At 45.0% G+C, this 17536-nt stretch overlaps 1 protein-coding gene across 1 annotated transcript in view; it reads left to right on the top strand.

Moving 5' to 3' along the window:
* Positions 1–17536, top strand: part of MED13L (mediator complex subunit 13 like) — a 179660-nt gene that overhangs the window by 137990 nt on the left and 24134 nt on the right. The window contains exons 9-16 of the mRNA XM_027696888.1: positions 734–838; positions 3446–4174; positions 5339–5561; positions 6790–6895; positions 7265–7389; positions 8783–8882; positions 12321–12541; positions 15155–15360. Coding sequence (XP_027552689.1) covers positions 734–838; positions 3446–4174; positions 5339–5561; positions 6790–6895; positions 7265–7389; positions 8783–8882; positions 12321–12541; positions 15155–15360 — 1815 coding nt within the window. The remainder of the gene's footprint in view (positions 1–733; positions 839–3445; positions 4175–5338; positions 5562–6789; positions 6896–7264; positions 7390–8782; positions 8883–12320; positions 12542–15154; positions 15361–17536) is intronic.

Below are 17536 nucleotides of genomic sequence, written 5' to 3'. Positions count from 1 at the left end.
CAGTCCTCATGGCTTTACTCATTTATGACAGAATCATATATTATGGTTTTATTCCTCACGGAATTCTTTTGCCACCACTCAAAGCTGATGATGCTGAAGAGCATCATCCGAGGAAATTTGTCCCTGTGCTCAGCTGAGAACTCCTGACACTTCCTGTTGTGTGTCCTTGAGGCTGCACATCTCTAGGATGTGCCTTCAGTTGGGTGCTCTCAGGTTGCAGTTTGTCTCCAGTTGTAGTTACTGCAGAACAAATAGTATATATTTGATATTTGGGGCTTTAAGGGTAATATTTGTAAAGCTTGACATTATGTGAGCTGGACTAAAATTTCAGTTGGCAAGGATATGGTAAATTGATGTTGGTATCAGAGGCCTTTGTTACTGGAGATTTGAAGTAAATCATGGCACAGTGTGCCCTGAAATCTTTATTTTTCCCTTTTTCCCTGCAATTTCCTCCTTGGATAAGTCAGAAGAGTTTCCAGGTTCAGTTTAAATTGCTTGCCCCTTGCTTTTTGTGCTCAGACTACAGACAGAGCTGTCTGATGCAGAGCTGGGACCTTCCTCCCACAGAAATCAAACCACAACTTCTAAGGAGTAGTACAGGGATCTACCATCTGTTTCAAAGGTCAAGGAATTTTTTTGAGGGGAACAAAGTGAATTTCTGCATGTGCTGCATTTATAAGGTTTTGTTTTACCAAAGGTGATGATTACTAAAATAATTTTCTCTCCCTCTCAGGAGGAATCAAATTACAACTGCAAATTTGGAAGAGGAAGTTCCTAACAATACTGTTTCATGGGATTTTGTGGATCCAGTCCAAAGAGTCAGTTGTTCTTGTTCCAGGTGAGTTTTGAGGAGAATAAGCATTTGGAAGAACCCTGTTTAGTTCAGAGGTACACTTACAGAAGGGAGTTATGTTTTAGCTGAGACAAGAGGAAATTCTAGTATCAAAACTGTGATCATCACTCCTATTTGGGTGATTAATATGCATCTCATACCACTGTCACTTGCAGGAGTCAGTTCAAGTGGAAAAATTATCATCTCAAGTCTAGGATCACTCCAACTGTTCTCATTCCTAATGAACTCATCCTTCAGGCTTTTCAGAGCTTTAACCTCTGGAGTGGTTCAGGCTTGTGAATGAAGAGGGGCACTGGCTGTTTCTGAGCATCCTGATTAAGGGATAGTGCTACTGTCCCTGTTTGGAGGAAACCAAACCCCCTGTTTGGGGAAAACCATCTCTAGTCAATCTGCCATGACCCCGAAAATCATCCAGGAGGATATTAAACCTTTGCAGCATTGCCATCCACTGTCAGCTGATCAAAGAGAAACCACAGCTCACTTACACAAACACTTGAGGAGTTTATTCAGTTATGTCATCTTTGATGGGTGCTTAAAATTCCAGTGCTCCTCACTGAGGAAAGGCAAACCAGCACCACTGTTCTTAAAATTATCAGAGAGATGTTACAGGGCTGGAAAAAAACCCACAGTTTCCAGCCAAATAGTCCTGTGAAACTGCTTCTACTGAAATCCTTAATTCCCATCCACTTATAAGATGGGTCATAAAAGCCTCTTTGCCAAAAGAAGTTGTTCCTTAAGTTCTTTGTGTGAAAGAGATGAAGGGGTTGTGCCTCACGTGAGGGCAGAGTGTTTAGCCCGGAGGCTCCGTGCTGGATGTCCAGGGAGAGGTTGCTTTTCTGCAGCCCTTTACCCCTGGTTACCTGGGGCTTGTATTTACACACTCAGGAGTGCAAAATAGGTGGATGTTTTGTCAGAATTCCAAGTGTTTCCTATGGAAAACTGAGGTCCAGCTTGGCCTGGAAAGCGTGGGGAATCAGTAATGGGCAGTGGAAGCCTGATTCTGGCTTTTCATCCCTCCAGTGGTACCTGCATCCTGCTGGAGTTAGTAAACAAGGCAGGTGGCAGATGAAAACATTGTCCTTAAAATGAAGGCAGTACCTGATTTCCAGCAGCAGTAAATATTTCTGTGTAGCTGCAGACACTGGACAGCTGCTGTCACACAGATCCTGGTTGAGTCATTGCCGTGCCCGTCCCCTGTGCTGTGTAAATGTCAGGAGATGATCTTAAATCTGGAGTCTGCAAAGGCTCTGTGGTGCTCAGCATCAAATTCCACCTTTTCTGGACCCGGCTGGGTGTGTGAAGAGCAGAATGTCTGGAATCATCCTCTGCAGTCGGTGAAAATCCAGGGAATGATGGAGAATTAAGGCAATGAAATGTTACAGGAACACGCTTAAGGCAAATCTGCAGTTACCAGGGCATCAGCTCCACGTTGGGGTGATTGCACCACTCACCATCTGCTGTGTCCTGGGAACAGCCCAGCCCACATGGAGAGCCAGGACAGCCCCACCCAGCAGGGATGGCTGCAGGGAGAGGGGCAGCAAGCACAGGAGGTGTTTGGTCCCTTGGGCAGGGCTGGGTTTGTCCCGTCTAATCCTCTTCACTTGTGATCATGGACTTTATCTCCGTGAGTTAAGACCTTATTATGTGATTTGAAATGTTTTTTTGTTGTCCTGTTGTTTGTAGGACAGGGATGGAGTGATTTATTTTGAAACATTATTTAATTTTAAACAGGTTTTAGTGTTGAGCACAACACGTCTTTTGATTTCTTCTTAGGTTAATAAAACCAAATAAACAAAAAAAAACCCAAACAAAACCAAACCTCAACAACAAAAAAGAACAATAAAAGTATGGACAGAGTTACAACAGAATCCCTGTTGTAACATCCTCAGAGAACATCATCAGTATGATGAAAATACTGTTTAGCAGCACCTGGAACACTGAAATTCAGTCCTGTACTTCCCAGTCTCAAAGATACTGAGTACAAATGGAAAAAAAAGCCATATTAAAATATGAAGCCAGTAATAACATTGTCTTTTTTTTTGTTTGAATATTTTAAAATATTTATTAATGCTTTCTTCATCGGGTAGAAAGCGCTTTACTTTGTTGTGGGTTTGGTTTGGTTTTGGACTGGAGTTGTGCTTATCTTCCCTTACCTGATGTGGAGGAGGAAATGCCATGAAGGCCTCCAGCCCTGGTTTGAGTCTGTGAACATTCCCAAGCCAATCCTGCTGCTCCAGAGGGAGCCAGGAGCAGGGCTGGAGCTCCACGGCAGTCCCAGTTGGAAAGGCTGACCTGCTTTATGGCAATGAAAGCAACAGCAACTTGGGGTTTTTTTAGTTAATTACCTTCCAGCTGGGCTGTTTTGCACATGAGCTCTTCCCCTTGAATGCTGTTTTCTGGAGACTCTCCTTTTCCATTTCTGGGTCAGAGGAGCTGCAGCCGAGCTGGTCCCGACTGTGAGACCGTCCCGGGCTCTGTTAAAAGAGCGGGATCAGACGGGAGATTTCTCGGTGCTGTTGCTTGGCTTTGGTTTTCCCGTGAGCTCGGGTGACTGTACAGAGCAGGAGTGAGCTGTCTCTGCCTCTCTTTCAGGCACAAGGTATTGAAGCAGCGCTGTGCCGCCGGCTCCAGCCGCCCCCCGACGATAAACCCGCCCGGCTTCGGCGTGGGAGCCGCGGCAGCCTCGGCACTGCCCCCTCCTGCCTCCTCAAAGCACAAAACCACCGAGAGGCAGGAGAAAGCAGAGAAACTGCAAAAGAGGCCCATGATGCCCTTTCACCACCGGCCCTCTGTGACTGAAGAGCTATGCATGGAGCAGGACACGCCGGGGCAGAAACTGGGATTGGCCGGGATGGAGCCCTCCTTGGACGTCCCGAATTCCCGGAAATACGAGAAGCCGCTCTCTCTACCTGCTAGAAATCCAAGCAAGCAAATTAATATGAATCCTATGGATTCACCCCGTTCCCCCACTTCCCCTCTGCCCCCCACTCTGAGCCCCCAGCCCAGAGGGCAGGAAGCAGAGAGCCTGGACCCCCCCTCCGTCCCCGTGAACCCAGCACTCTACGGCAGCGGGCTGGAGCTGCAGCCCCTGCCCAGCCTGGACGACAGGACAGTCCTGGTGGGCCAGAGGTTACCTCTGATGGCAGAGGTCAGCGAGACAGCCTTGTACTGTGGCACAGCCCCCAGCAGCGAGGCTGGGGACGTGTGGAGGACCTACAGTGTCCCCTCGAGCGACGACGCCGAGTTCCGGCCGCCGGAGCTGCCCTGTGACAGGTATGAGGGCAAGGTGGACGTGAACCCCGACAGCACTGCACTGAAAAGGTGAGAGGGCAGGGGGGCTGCCAGCTCTGGTCATGACCAAACTGTTTTATTGACACTGAGATGAGTTGAGGGCTCCACTGCACCCCCACAGATGCTGAGGGGAACGCTGGCACTTCCACGGGCAGCTCCCATTGCAGGATGACTTCCTTTTCCATGTCTGGCTTTCTGCTGGACGTTATAAGAACTGACAAATTATTTTGTGGCCTACACCAGAGAATTGGAGCAAATGTTAAGAGTTCTCTTAAGCTTTCATCTTTTAATTGTTTAACAAAACAAAATACACATTGAGATGTGCAACCTTCAGCTGCACAAGGGCTTGGTTTGGGGTGAAATTCTGTTTATGGCTCCACGGAGCCACTTCAGTGGGGTTTGTCCAGTTGTGCGGGGTTAGAATTGCACTGCGCCACACCTTCTGTAAGTTGTAACTGTTCCTTTAGTATGGAATAATTCTGCTTTTTGTCACCCCACTGTGAATTTGGTGGAAGCTTTGCTGGGTAACTTCAGTCTCTGGAGGATGGAAACTCAAAGCCCCAACAGCCCCTATGGGGCAAAGAGCAAATCTCCTGTAAATACACTTCAGCAAAATTATAGTTAACACACATTGACTGCCTCAGTGAAGATCATGAACAACTGCATTTTAAGGAATTTTTAGCTGTCTCCTTCTATTTTTATTTTTGTATAAATAGATATTCTTTTATGCAAAGGAAGTTATTTGTTTATAACTTTAATGGGAGAATTTAAATTTATTTTATGCCAACCTAAAAATTACTCCTGCATTCTGACAATGCATTTAAAAAATGCACCAGAGAGAGTAGTTAGGATAGGATTCATATTAATGTGTAAGCAAAAATTAACTGAGGAAGAGTTTTTGAGTTACAAGAACACTGGTTTTGGTAATTACAGTGGAGTTTGCTCAGCCTTCCCAAGCTGTATTTCTAAGTGTTTTCATTTATATAGTGACAACATTAATTCTTCTTTCATTGTCCTAAACCAGGTCTTAATTCAGTGTAATATTTAATACTAAATGTAGCCAAGTACATCCTTTATTTGAGGGAAAAAAACATCTTTCTGCTGGATCAAGGGGGAAGGAGTGAGCTGTGTTGGCTGTGAAAGGTGTGATGGTTTTGTTTCACGGGGCCTTTGCTGGTTTGTTTTCCCTCCCAGGCTCTTGGCACAGCCCAACAAACGGTTCAAAATCCTGGAAGAGCAGAAGCCACTGCAGCCCCTGAACTACCTGGAGCCTCTGCCTCTGCTGCAGCAGCCTGGGGAGGGCTGGGGGGACACCAGTGACCCCTACACCTTCGAGGATGGGGACATCAAGTACAGCTTCACCGTCAACAAAAAGTGCAAACTTGGGGCTGAGAAAGATCCTTCGAAGAAGACCAAGGTAATGTGAGAATGCAGAGTCTGTCACTGCTCTTCTCACTGGGTGTGTGGTGCAGCACAACATTCACTCCACAGCTCTGGGAGACACAGACCTGTTCCACAGGTCAACAGCAGAGAGATGGTGTGTTTCTGTCCTGCACCAGCCCTGGGAAAAATGAATTTAATTGTGGTATTTTTGAACTGGTATTTGCTGCATATATACATATTTTAATTTATATATTTTATATGTATATATAAACTATAAATTTATATCTATATTTATATAGATATTCAGCAGACCAAGTTGAATATAGATAGATAGATAGATACATATATATTGAGCTTGGCCAGCTGAATATCTGTATGATATGAATGCAATATATATCTATATGATAGGAAAAATGAATTTAATTGTGGTATTTTTGAACTGGTCTTTGCTGCATATATACATACTTTTATTTATTTTTATATATATGTAAGTATATATAAAAACTATAAATTTATATCTATATTTATATAGATATTCAGCAGGCCAAGCTGAATATATGTAGATAGATAGATAGATAGACAGACAGACAGACAGATAGATAGATAAATAGATATTCAGCTTGGCCAGTAGTAAGTTCCAGATTTAAGCTAAGAATTAAAAGATTTTGAGCCTTATATTCACTTGCAGAGATGAAAGAATTTGGTGTTTAGGGTTTTTTTTCCTTGTTTGCCTCAGCCTGACAGATACCTCAGTGCAAAGCTCGTGTCTCTCCAGCCCAACTTTTTCCTTCCCTTGGGCAAAAGGAGAGTATCCTCCTGCTGAGAGGCTCTGGGAGAGGGACAGAACTGGTTTGGATATTCCCTTGGAGCTGTTTTTCCACATGGGAAAGAAACAATTTGATGTGTCTTATTCCCTCTGGAGCTGTTTCAGTGTCTGGCTGCTCACTCCCTTGTTCTTGTGCACACTTAACGTCCTGAAAGGTGTTTTTTCTGGAGAATTTGAGATGGTTAATTCCCTGTATTGGCTGTCAGAGCTAATTCCATGTATGTGGAATCCTTTGTAAGTCATACACAGCGTTATTCCACGTTTGTCCTGATGTGTATGTAAACAGCAGACAGCTGTGTTCTTCTCCCTTCTTAAATTTTTTTTGCTCCTCAAAACATTTAATTTAGAGCTCTGAGTTTGGCTTGACATAGGAAAGCAGTTGTTCTTACCTAAGATAATATCCATTAAAAACTCTTGGATTTTCTTTTTTGTACAGCCAGAAGATGGAATTGGTGCCAAGGAAATCCCCCCAACGGGACATTCCACACCAGTTCCTGATGGAAAAGATGCCATGTCCATTTTCAGTTCTGCTCCTAAGGCTGGTGAGTAACAGCTCTTGAGTTGGCTCTGCAAAGCAAAAATAGTCAGTCAGTGCTCTGCAGTAACATCTGAAAGGAAAGATCACACCCTGAACTTCTGACTGTAACATGAGAGCTGCAGGCAGCTCCTGAGATGGAAAAGATTTTGCTTGTCTGTTTTATAACACAATTATATATGATTTTACAATATGAAGTGAGCAGCAGCTCCCTTCATCCTTCAGGGGTTGCTTTACTCTTCCCTGCAAGGCTGTTCCTGGGCTCCAGAGGGGCCCCAGTGCTTCTTGCTTGTCCCCTGGGGGAGTAGAGCTGGGAAAAAGTGGTTCTGTGTCCCTGTGTTCCCATTTTCCCTGTGTTTCCCCTTTCCCTGTGCAGACACCCGGCAGGACAGCGCTGCCGGCCGAGGGGGCTCCGGGAGCCTCACCCAGGTGACGGATCTGGCTCCATCCCTGCACGACCTGGACAACATCTTTGACAATTCAGATGAAGATGAGCTTGGGGTAAGTCCCTGCAGGACTGAGTGTTCTGTAGGACAACAAAAAGCAGGAGGAGGAGGAGGAGGAGGATGGAATTCTAGTGGGGAGTGATTATCCCTAATAGATAAGGGAGAGAGTTTCCAGGTAGGCAGGCTTGGATTTTAGCTGGGAAGGATTGCTGGCAAAGAGGGGATTCATTTCAGGAGATCCCTCAAAGACAGAGAAATCATCAGGGTGTGTAATTCAGGAATTTCAGGAGCTCACTCAGGGAACATCAAAGCTGGTGTTGCCTGGCAGTTGTCTGTCAGTATTTTGTGTGTGGAAAAGATCCAAGTTTCATCCACCGGTGATTTGTTGTTTTACCTCCTCTGAGAACCTGCCCAAAGACAAATTCAGCCTCACAGAATTTCAGTAACTCTCTGAAGCCACGTTTCTTTCTATTCCTAGACAACAATAGTTGTTGCATGTTAGGAATACAAAAGGCAAAGCAGATTTATATCCATTATGAAGGGGAAAAATGCCAGGAAAGGCAAAGATTTGGATAGTTGCTATCTTCATAATAAACTAATATACCCATACTGATACAGAAGGGGATCCTAAACTGGCTGCTGGTAGATAATATGTTTAAAAGTCTAATGTCTGGTTCCTGGCAGTACTTTGGAAGTGCAGCAATTTACTTTCTGTGGTTCCACACAAGCTCCACTTCGGATGTCACAGTTAATTTGCAAATCTCCTGGAGGACTGTCCTGTGAAAATAAAAAATCACCCTTTTCTGTGAGGTTGGCCCTAATGCTCTTCCTGTCTTGGAACTTGCATGTGTTGGGCTTGCTCTGTGCCATATTCCCATTATTGTCTTGGAGTGATCCAGCCATGGAAAGGTGTGGAGTAGTCACGAGCATTTCAAGCTCAGGGTCTGTGATAACATTTTCAATACAGTTTGTGTGTATATAGAAATATGTGCCTATATATATGTATCAAAACATGGGGAATGTACAGACAGGCAAATATTTCAGAGCCTTTGGTGTTGTTCTGGTGTTGAAAGAGGGGAAAAAGAAATCCAGGCTCCTTGGGGGGAGTAGAAAAATTTTCTTTCCTGGGAAATCGCACTGAGAGAGGCTTCAGAATTTCTAATACTTTCTGATTTTGGTAGTTGGCATTTCTCTGGAGGTGAAAAGGAAATGTATTTGTGTGAGAAGAGGAAGGTGAGACTTCTTGGTGTAACACTAATGAACCAAATTACAAATTAATTAGCGGCGAGGAGGAAGAAGGTTCGATTTTTTTGAGGTTGCTGTAAAAGTAAAAAAAGAAGCACCTGTTTTCTGTCCTGTGCAATTGCGTTTGGGGAGGTTTCAGGATGTGTAACACTCTGTGAGTTTGGTGGTTTGGGTGTTTGATGGTGTGCTTTCCCTGCTCCCAGGCTGTGTCCCCAGCCCTTCGCTCCTCCAAGCTGCCGCCGGCGGGGTCCGAGGAGCGGCCGGTGGGCAAGGACGGCAGGACGGCGGTTCCGTACCCCCCCAGTGAGTACCAGCCCCTCCCCGGGCTCTGGGTGCCCTCCACAGCCCCTCACACCCCTGGCATGGCCCTTCCCAGGACTGGGGGTGTGCTGTGGGCTGTAATTAGCAGTATTGGAAATGAAGCGGGTGTTAATGAGCACGATGGTGACACAGACACAGATTCTCAATGTCCCTGCTGAGATCTGAGATCTTTTCTGTTGTCTGGGACTGGAAGGACGGGAGGGGTTTGTCACAAGTCTTCATTTGGAAGCCAGCCCCTCTATTCTCAGCTCAATGTTTAATTTTGGGAACTTACACCATTTCCATATCCCTCTTTATGTATAAATCCAAGGAGCATTTGGACAGCGCTCTGAGGGACAGGGTGGGATTGTTGGGGTGTCCTGGGCAGGGCCAGGAGCTGGACTGGATGATCCTGTGGGTCCCTTCCAACTCAGCATATTCTGTGATTAACAAAATCAAAGAATATAAACCTGTGACTTACCAAGTGGCCATTATGGTGCAACCTGTCTCTGGAAGAAAATTGCATTGAGCATTTGACAAATTAAAACTAAAATCGCCTTCAGGGTTTAATCTGGAAGTGCATGATTAGAATCACAGGACGAGGTTCTGGCTGGAGGCACGTTGGAGACCTTTGCAGAGGGCTGTGGGAGGGATGCTTGTGCAGACACAGCACATGGACAGGGGAGGCTGTGGCAGTGCAGGGAGCTTAGACATTACATTTGGTATGCTGAGATTGTATGAAATGCAGATTAAAACAACAGGGCTTTTTTGTAAGCACTGTGCCAACAACTGTTGGGAATGAGAACTTTGAGGGTGGAGTCAGCTGGGGTCAGGCTCTTCTCCCCGGTAACGAGTGACTGGAAGAGGGGACACAGCCTCAAGCTGTGCCAGGGGAGGTTTAGGTTGGATATTAGGGAAAATTTCCTCACTGAAAGGGCTGCCCAGCCCTGGCACAGCTGCCCAGGGCAGGGGTGGAGTCTCCATCCCTGGGGGGATTTAAAAATCCATGTGAATGTGGCACTTGGGGACACGGGTCAGTGGTGGCCTTGGCAGTGCTGGGGTACAGTTGGACTCGATGATCTTGGAGGTCTTTTCCAACCAAAACAATTCTATGATTATATTAATTTAGGTTGGACTTCTCTTGAGATGAAAGAGAAATGTGTCTGTGTGAGAGGAGGAAGGTGAGAATTTTCAGTGCAACACTAACGAATCAAATTGCAAATTACAAATTACAAATTACTTAGTGGTGAGGAGGAAGAAGGTTTGATTTTTGTGGCTGCTACAAGCAGAAATCCAATCTCTCTGCAAATCATTCTTTAATGCCTTCTCATTAACTTCAGCTGGTAATGAGAACAAATTGAGGTGAAGAAAAAAATCAGTCTCAGGGAGATGAGTCAGAGTTTTATGGACCCATAAAAGCTGTGCTGATTTACTCAAATGTAGAAGTCTGAAGTATACAGAGATTGGATTTTGACAGGTTTAGTTGATCCATAGCTTTTTAAAATATGCAAAGCTTTTTCAAGCATGACACACATGAAAATGAGCGATGAGAGCTGCCTGTTGCTGTAGGGTTGGGGGACTTTTTGTAATTAAACTTTTTTATGAATCTGCACTGCAGAGCTTTGCTAAGTGGATTGAGCTGGAGGTGAGAAAGTGATGCAGTGAAGAGCTGTGTGAGGGAAGTCAGAATTACACTGCACTGGTGGTTTGGAGCTGTGGAGGCACAACAGTGTCTGTGGGGAGCTGAAAGCCTTGTCCAGCATCATAAATTCCTGCTGACCACCTTTCATTTCACCCTTCCTTCCTGTCCCTCTGCAATGCCTAAAACATGCCTGTTAAAAAACAGAGGTAGGCAATCCAGCTGCCATTCCTGAAGATTATATTCCAGACTGGCACTGGGTGGAAAAGAGCTTTTTCCATTCTACTGAACCCATTTTCAGTGTTTTATCCTGGATCAGGACAAGAATAAGGCCTTGGAAATTCAAAGACTGACAAAGTGGGGAAATAAAAGAAAAAGGGCTGAATAGGAATAATTCACAGCCCATTATTTACTCTGCTGCTCCAGGCTGTGAAGGGCTTTGGGTTCAGCTTTGACAGTTAAGACCAAAAGAAGTCCATTTTGAGGGGACCTCACCTGTGTGAGTTGTTGCTCTCAAACAGCCTGGCTGGGTCACCTCTGGGCACAACAGCATCAAATGCAGGTTTGACTCTGTTAGGGCAGAGTGGAGACACATCCTGGGGCTGCAGCACCCTACAGAATGTGCTGTTACTGCAGGAATTCATACACATATTCATATACATTATAAATAATTCTAATCCTGTCACTTATTTCTGCCCTTTTCAGTTGGTTTTTGAGTACACTTTGGGTTTCCACAAAACAGTGTTAACCAGTCAGAAATCCCTCTATTGATTTAGGAATTTTCCATAATCTTTAGGCTGCAAATGTTATTAAATACAAGAATATCCTGTCAGCATGGGTATGGAAATGGGATTGGGATTTAGTCTGTCAGAAGAGGTGTTTCAGAAGAGATACCTGTGGGAATTCACCCTTCCCTGGTTTCAGTGGTTCACCGGAGGGGTGGTTCTGTCCAGAGAGGATCTGCCCTAATTCCAGTCAGGAGAATACAGCATTTACTCTGAATTTCACACAGAATAAATGGGGAAGGAAACAGAATGGAGCCAGGGAGAACATAAAAGTGTTTGCTGTGATTTGTCTTTGATTGCATTGCACTGTACTGAGCATTTCTGCTGGGGTTGGTTGTTTTGCTTGAAGAGAAAAACGGGCAGTGGATGATTCCATTGCTCTCATTTCCTGAGAAGTAATTGAGGGATTTTCCTGACTTAGTGTCCTGTGGTACAAAATGATAATTTTGTGGTTTCCTCTGACACTTGGCACTTTGGAGTCTGGTTCTTCAGCAAAACTGCCCATGTTTGTGCAGCAACAGGGGTTGTGTTGCCATGGACCAAATGAGGCTGCAGCAAGTGTAGGAGAGGAGAAATGCAGCTCAGTGCACCCTAATCCCAAAGGGCCTCCTGATTTAGGGCTGCTGTCAGCCCTGGGAAAGGGAAGAAGCCACTCTGTGACTCCTTAGAAACAGCTGCTGGGTGAACTTTGCATTAATGTCAGTTCAGCTCTTCTGTTGCGAGGTATTAATTTATTGCTGCCAAACCAGACATGGAATTTATGCATCTACCAGTTCATTCTTTCTGCTGCACAACAAACTGGCAAAATAGCCCCAGGAATTGCTGGAATTTTTCCCTAGGAGTTGGCTTTTTGTCTAGGTTTATGGTGCTCTCAGAACTCCCTAAGTCTGTAGAACCTTTGCTGGGTTTTAACTGATGGAATAAGAGCAAGCATTGGGTTGGTGTCTTTTGTTTTATTGAATTTCCTCTGGAATTGGTAATTTAATGACTAACAGTGTGTTATTCCATCATCTTTAGCTGTGGCAGATCTCCAAAGGATGTTCCCAACACCACCTTCTTTAGAACAGCACCCTGCCTTCTCCCCAGTGATGAGTTACAAAGACGGAATAAGCTCAGAGACTGTGACCACCCTGGGCATGATGGAGAGTCCTATGGTCAGCATGGTTCCAACACAGCTTGCTGAGTTCAAAATGGAGGTGGAAGATGGGTTAGGTAGCCCCAAACCTGAAGAAATCAAGGTAATATGCCAAAACTGTGGTATTTTTATAAGCTCATCTGTGTATGCTTTGATTTCTAGAAACAAGTCACATGCAGTGTGTGTAGCCCACTAAAAACGTGAGCTGGACCCATATAAAGTCTGTAATAGGGGAAAAAAACTTCTTCTCTAGTAAAAGAGCTTTTTAATCATGTCCCTGATTTTAACTATGGGCATTTTTCTTGTGGTGATTTTATGTCTATGATGTTTTTGGGTGTGCTCAGGAAACAAACAATATTGTCTGTGAAATGAGCCCCGTGCCCAACAGAAAGAATGTACATGTATGAAAAAACCCACCACCTTGTGCCTCAGTGGCTGTTAAAGGATGTGTCTCCTCAGATAATTTCTCTGTAGCACCTTTGCTGTGCCTGCTGGGATAAAGTGGTGCCCTTTTCCCTCTAAAATGCTCCTTTCTTGGTCAGGGATGAAACTCTCTGAGAAAGCCCAGGGGTTGAACTTGCTGTGTTTCTTCTTCAGCTGATGTTTCTTCCCAAGTTTTGAGGCCAGGTGGGCCCTTTCTTACCTGAGTTTCTGTGTGCCACAGGTCAGGTGATGTCACACAGTTCCTCCTCTGTGAGTAAAGGGCTGTTTGGGAGCTGGTTCTCCCCTCCCAGATGTGTCCATTGCTCCTCAGCATCAGCACTGGGTGTGCATGGATTGTGTGTCATTGTTCCCTCAGAGGGTAGGAGGAGGATAAAACCATTCAGCCTGTGTGTGTCCTGCATTCCTGAACTCCAGGGGCCAGTTTTTGTCACTTGGCTCAGAAGATGTCGTTGCCATATTTCCATGCACAGAGCCTGAGGGGCTTTTCATCCAAAAATGCACATTTTGTGTAGAGATGCACATCACCTTGTTCCTTTGGACACAGGGAATAAAAGGGAGATGCCCACTGTGAAACTCTGACTTCCTGGTGTCCCCAAGCCTTGATTTTATAGCCTAATTCTTCTCCTTCAGGCCCACCCTGTCCCTCATCTGCCACAGCCCATTCCTTCTCTGGAATGGGCTCTCCCCAGAACACCTCCTCCCCTGTCTTTTGTGCTCCTGGGGATGCTGGAATTAACTGAAGGCTGAGTTTTAAGGGTTCTGCATTGCTGGGACAGGGATGCACTTGCAGTTGCATGGGCAAGAAGTGGGTCTGTGTTCATGTGAGAATCCTGGTAGGCCCCTGTATTTAGGATAAATGATGCAGTCAGCTGGGAATTGGTACATCTTCCTACCTGGCAGGAGTAGAATCCCTCAGACTGCAAGGGAAGCACTGGCAAACCACAGAGGGACTTCTTCCCTAAGAGCTTTTGGGTTTTGGAGGCACATGGAGCAAAGGCACCTCCTCCAAGGCTGTGCTGCAGGACAGCTGGGCTGTCACCACATCCAGTCCGTGTCTCTGCCTATTTCTCTACCTTTAGAGAAGTTTGAAATAAGGTTTTTGTAAAGTTTGTGTGGCTTTGCCACAGACCTTGCTGGTTTTTCTCCTCTGCTCGTGCAGTGAACTGTTTGCTTAAGAACAGGATAACTTGGGCCTGCAGAGGAAATCTGTATTGGAATTTGTTGAGCTGGAAGGTTTTGAGTGGGAGCAGATTTTAGGGCATCATTGGTACTGAAGAGATTTTAATCTCCCTCACAACCACTGTAGGAGTATTAAAATACACCTTTTAATTCTGCCTGAGAACATTTCCCAGTGCACAGTTGACTTGCTTTTGAGTGTGTCACCCCTGCTCACACCCACCAGTGGGGGAAATGGGCACTAAACCCACTGCTGGTCATGTTGAGAACATGGGAGTAGATTCCTGGTGCTGAATATTCAGCAGCTGGACATAAAATCCACACATTCCTCACCTCTCAGTGCTTCACAAGGTGCAAGGGAAAAATGCAAAGAAATAAGGAGATGTTAAATGCTGTTACTGTTTTAATACTGATTTTTACTTTGCAGTAGTGCCTCAACAGGAGTAGTTCTGTTCTGAAAGAGGCTTGGAATAGCTCTAGAAACGCTGGCTGAAGTTCCTGTCATTGCTCTCTGCAAGCAAAAGTGGCAGTCAATGAAAGCCCAGCTTGACTGAACTTCATTTATAGTTAATCTTATACTTGCTAGATTGGTCAGATATTTGTATTTAATACTCTATTTAGATTTAATAATTGGCATGTGCAAAGTGTTCACTGTTATTACTAAAATTCTATGAATCCCCATTGTGGGGTTATTCAGAGGCTGCCTCAAGGCACCTCAGGTTTCTTCACACTGTGACTCATTGTCAGGACAGAAGTCATGCAAAGATCAATCTTTCAAGTGCCTAAATTAGGTGCCTAAAGTCAGGTAGTGTGAGAATTTCACAGTGTTTCAGACAGAGCTTTTCTTAAACGAGCCTGATGGAGTCATGAACATCCTGCCAGGAAATTGTGCAGCATCCCGGGATAACAGGGAGCCTCAGCTGAGCTTCCTTGAAGGAGCTGCTCTTGAATGTTTTGTGGAATGAATAAATATCCTTACTTTGGGGGGGAAAAAAAGCAATTGTAGAGGGTTGAAACAGTACAATGGGTTTCAATTTAAACATCTGAAGACCAACCTGACCATGTTGTTGTAACTGATGTCACTTTGGCCTTTCAGGACTTTTCGTACGTGCACAAAGTTCCATCATTTCAACCTTTCGTGGGCTCCTCCCTGTTTGCTCCACTGAAGATCCTGCCCAGCCAGTGCCTCCTACCCCTGAAGATCCCAGACACCTGCATCTTCAGGCCTTCGTGGGCTGTTCCTCCCAAAATCGAGCAACTTCCTCTGCCACCCGCAGCCACGTTCATCAGAGATGGCTACAAGTGAGTGCAGCCCCTGCCTAAAAATGACTCATTGATTGCAATGGCTGGCTGTGTTAACAGGGCTTTAACCTGCAAAAGGAACTGAAACCTTTTAGATTTGTTGTGGTCTGAGATCAAGGCAGTTCTGATCTCAGGAAGGTGTGATTTAAACCCAGCCTTTGGCAGTCAGGGGTGTTGCAGTGTCCACTGCACCCTTAGTGCTTCTAAAGAACAGGGACATGCAGGGCCTGAATTAACTGAAGTCTCTGTGATTTAGCATAAACCAGAAGTGTTAGGGAACAAAATGACTGCAGGGAGCCTCTTGTGTCTGTCCCTTCCCATCTCCAGCCCAGTCAGGCTGCCCTCTGGTTGGTACCTGTGTGTCAGTGTGAGCTCCAGGCAGATGATCTCTGCCCCTGGTGAGTCCAGTTTGCCTCCTGAGGGCTCTGAAGATGCTGAGAAGGGCTGTGAGAGCTCCTCTGTGCTCTTGGTGAGCTCTTGTGAGCTCCTGTGTGTTCCCTGAGTGGGTGACCTGGGACAGGTCTGTGTCCTGTCCTGTGCTGTCCTGCCCTCTTTGATACTAAAAGAAGAGATGCCAAGTACAAGAGTGGTGTGACCTATAAGGAAACACTGACAATAATTTTCAAGGCTTGTATTCCTCACTCAGTTCTCAGAAATGAGCAGTGTTTATGGAGGAAATTCATTGCTGGAGGTTTTGAAAGCTAAGCAAGAATTTGCACCATTAAATTAATAAAACCCCTTAAAAGGCAGAATAATAGTACAAAGGTCTCCTGCTGCACTGCTTCATTTCTGGAGGAAGTAGTCTGTATCTTTAAATCAGTTTGTAAATCCTTTAAATCAGTCCTTTTCCAGCCCCAAAGGATCCTTCAGTGCTCTCAAAAGAATTGCAAAGAAGAAATTGTAAACCCTTGATACAGTGCCTGGGGAGCAATTTAATTCTCAGGTTTGTTCATAATAGTAACTGATGCACCAGGCCTGAGCTGGTTATTAATTTCAGGTATTTGTTGGGGAAAAAACCCCTTTCATTTTCAATCTAATCCAATTAGAGTGAGGATTATTACTGCAGGCTTCCCACAGAGTGGTGATTGCCAATCAAGGTTTCTAGGTCACCTTTTCTTATTAGTCTGAGGCACTCTGTGCTTCAGCTCCACGGCTCCTTCAGCCCTGGTTCATTATTTTTCCCTTTCCTGCTTTGAGTTGGACTCACATCAGCTCAAGGTAATAAAATGATTGTAAGGAATAAGGTCCTCACTGTTTTCCTTTTCAAGTCATTAATGATATGTGAGCATTCAAATGATGGTCCTCTTCAATAGCACCCGAAATCCACTGTGGGAGCAGATAAACATGGAGAAATCCCGTTTCCCCTTCTTCATCCAGGGACTCATTGAGTCCTCACATGCTTTCCTTGCCCTAATATGGAATGAATACATGGCAAGAGGAGTGAGCAGCTTAGTGGTGACCTGGAAAGGGAAGAGTCAGGATCAGCTTTGTTTGGCCCCACATCACCTGGGTCTTGATAGGAGTCATTGCAGTGGAGGAGGGATCTCGTGTACCAACTGTTCTGTGGTCGCTTGAATTTGGCAGAAAAGAACAAAACAGAGTAATAAAAGCCTGCCAGGAATGGAGATGACCCAGAGATACAACTCTGAGCTTTACAGGACTAAGAGTTTGTAATGGAACGGGTCCCATTGGGCTGTGGGCTGTGTAATCCCAAAGGAGGGTTTGAATTCATAGCCTGGGACATGCTGTTACCAGCTGTGTGTCACTGGGAGTGGTGTCCTGCATCAGCACCACAGCACAGCTTGTGGCAGCTATTTAAAAGGGTGATTTTTAAAACAGAGTATCATTTGTATGCCTCTGAAATACTCTCTTCATTTCCACTCATCTGTGTATCTCTTCACAGGTAATAATGTTTAAAATAACAACTACAATTCTTTCTCTTTTCCCTAAAAGATTTACAAATAATCTAAATCTTAACTTGATGTTTTATCTGGAGATTGTTCTCAAGAGCATTTGAGTTTTAGGCCATGGGAATAATCTTTGAGAGGGTGAAGTGCCTGAGATGATACCTGTTATCATAATAATAGGAAAGAGTGGTGTTCGTGGTGAGAATTACAAGTTGTGTTGAGAGGCAGGAGTCAAGGTTGTGGGCAGAGTGTTCTTTACTACTTTTCAA

The sequence above is a fragment of the Neopelma chrysocephalum genome, unplaced genomic scaffold, assembly GCF_003984885.1.
Source record: "Neopelma chrysocephalum unplaced genomic scaffold, ASM398488v2 Primary Assembly neopelma1_116, whole genome shotgun sequence".
Classification (NCBI taxonomy): domain Eukaryota; kingdom Metazoa; phylum Chordata; class Aves; order Passeriformes; family Pipridae; genus Neopelma; species Neopelma chrysocephalum.
This window is presented reverse-complemented; position numbering and strand designations above follow the sequence as displayed.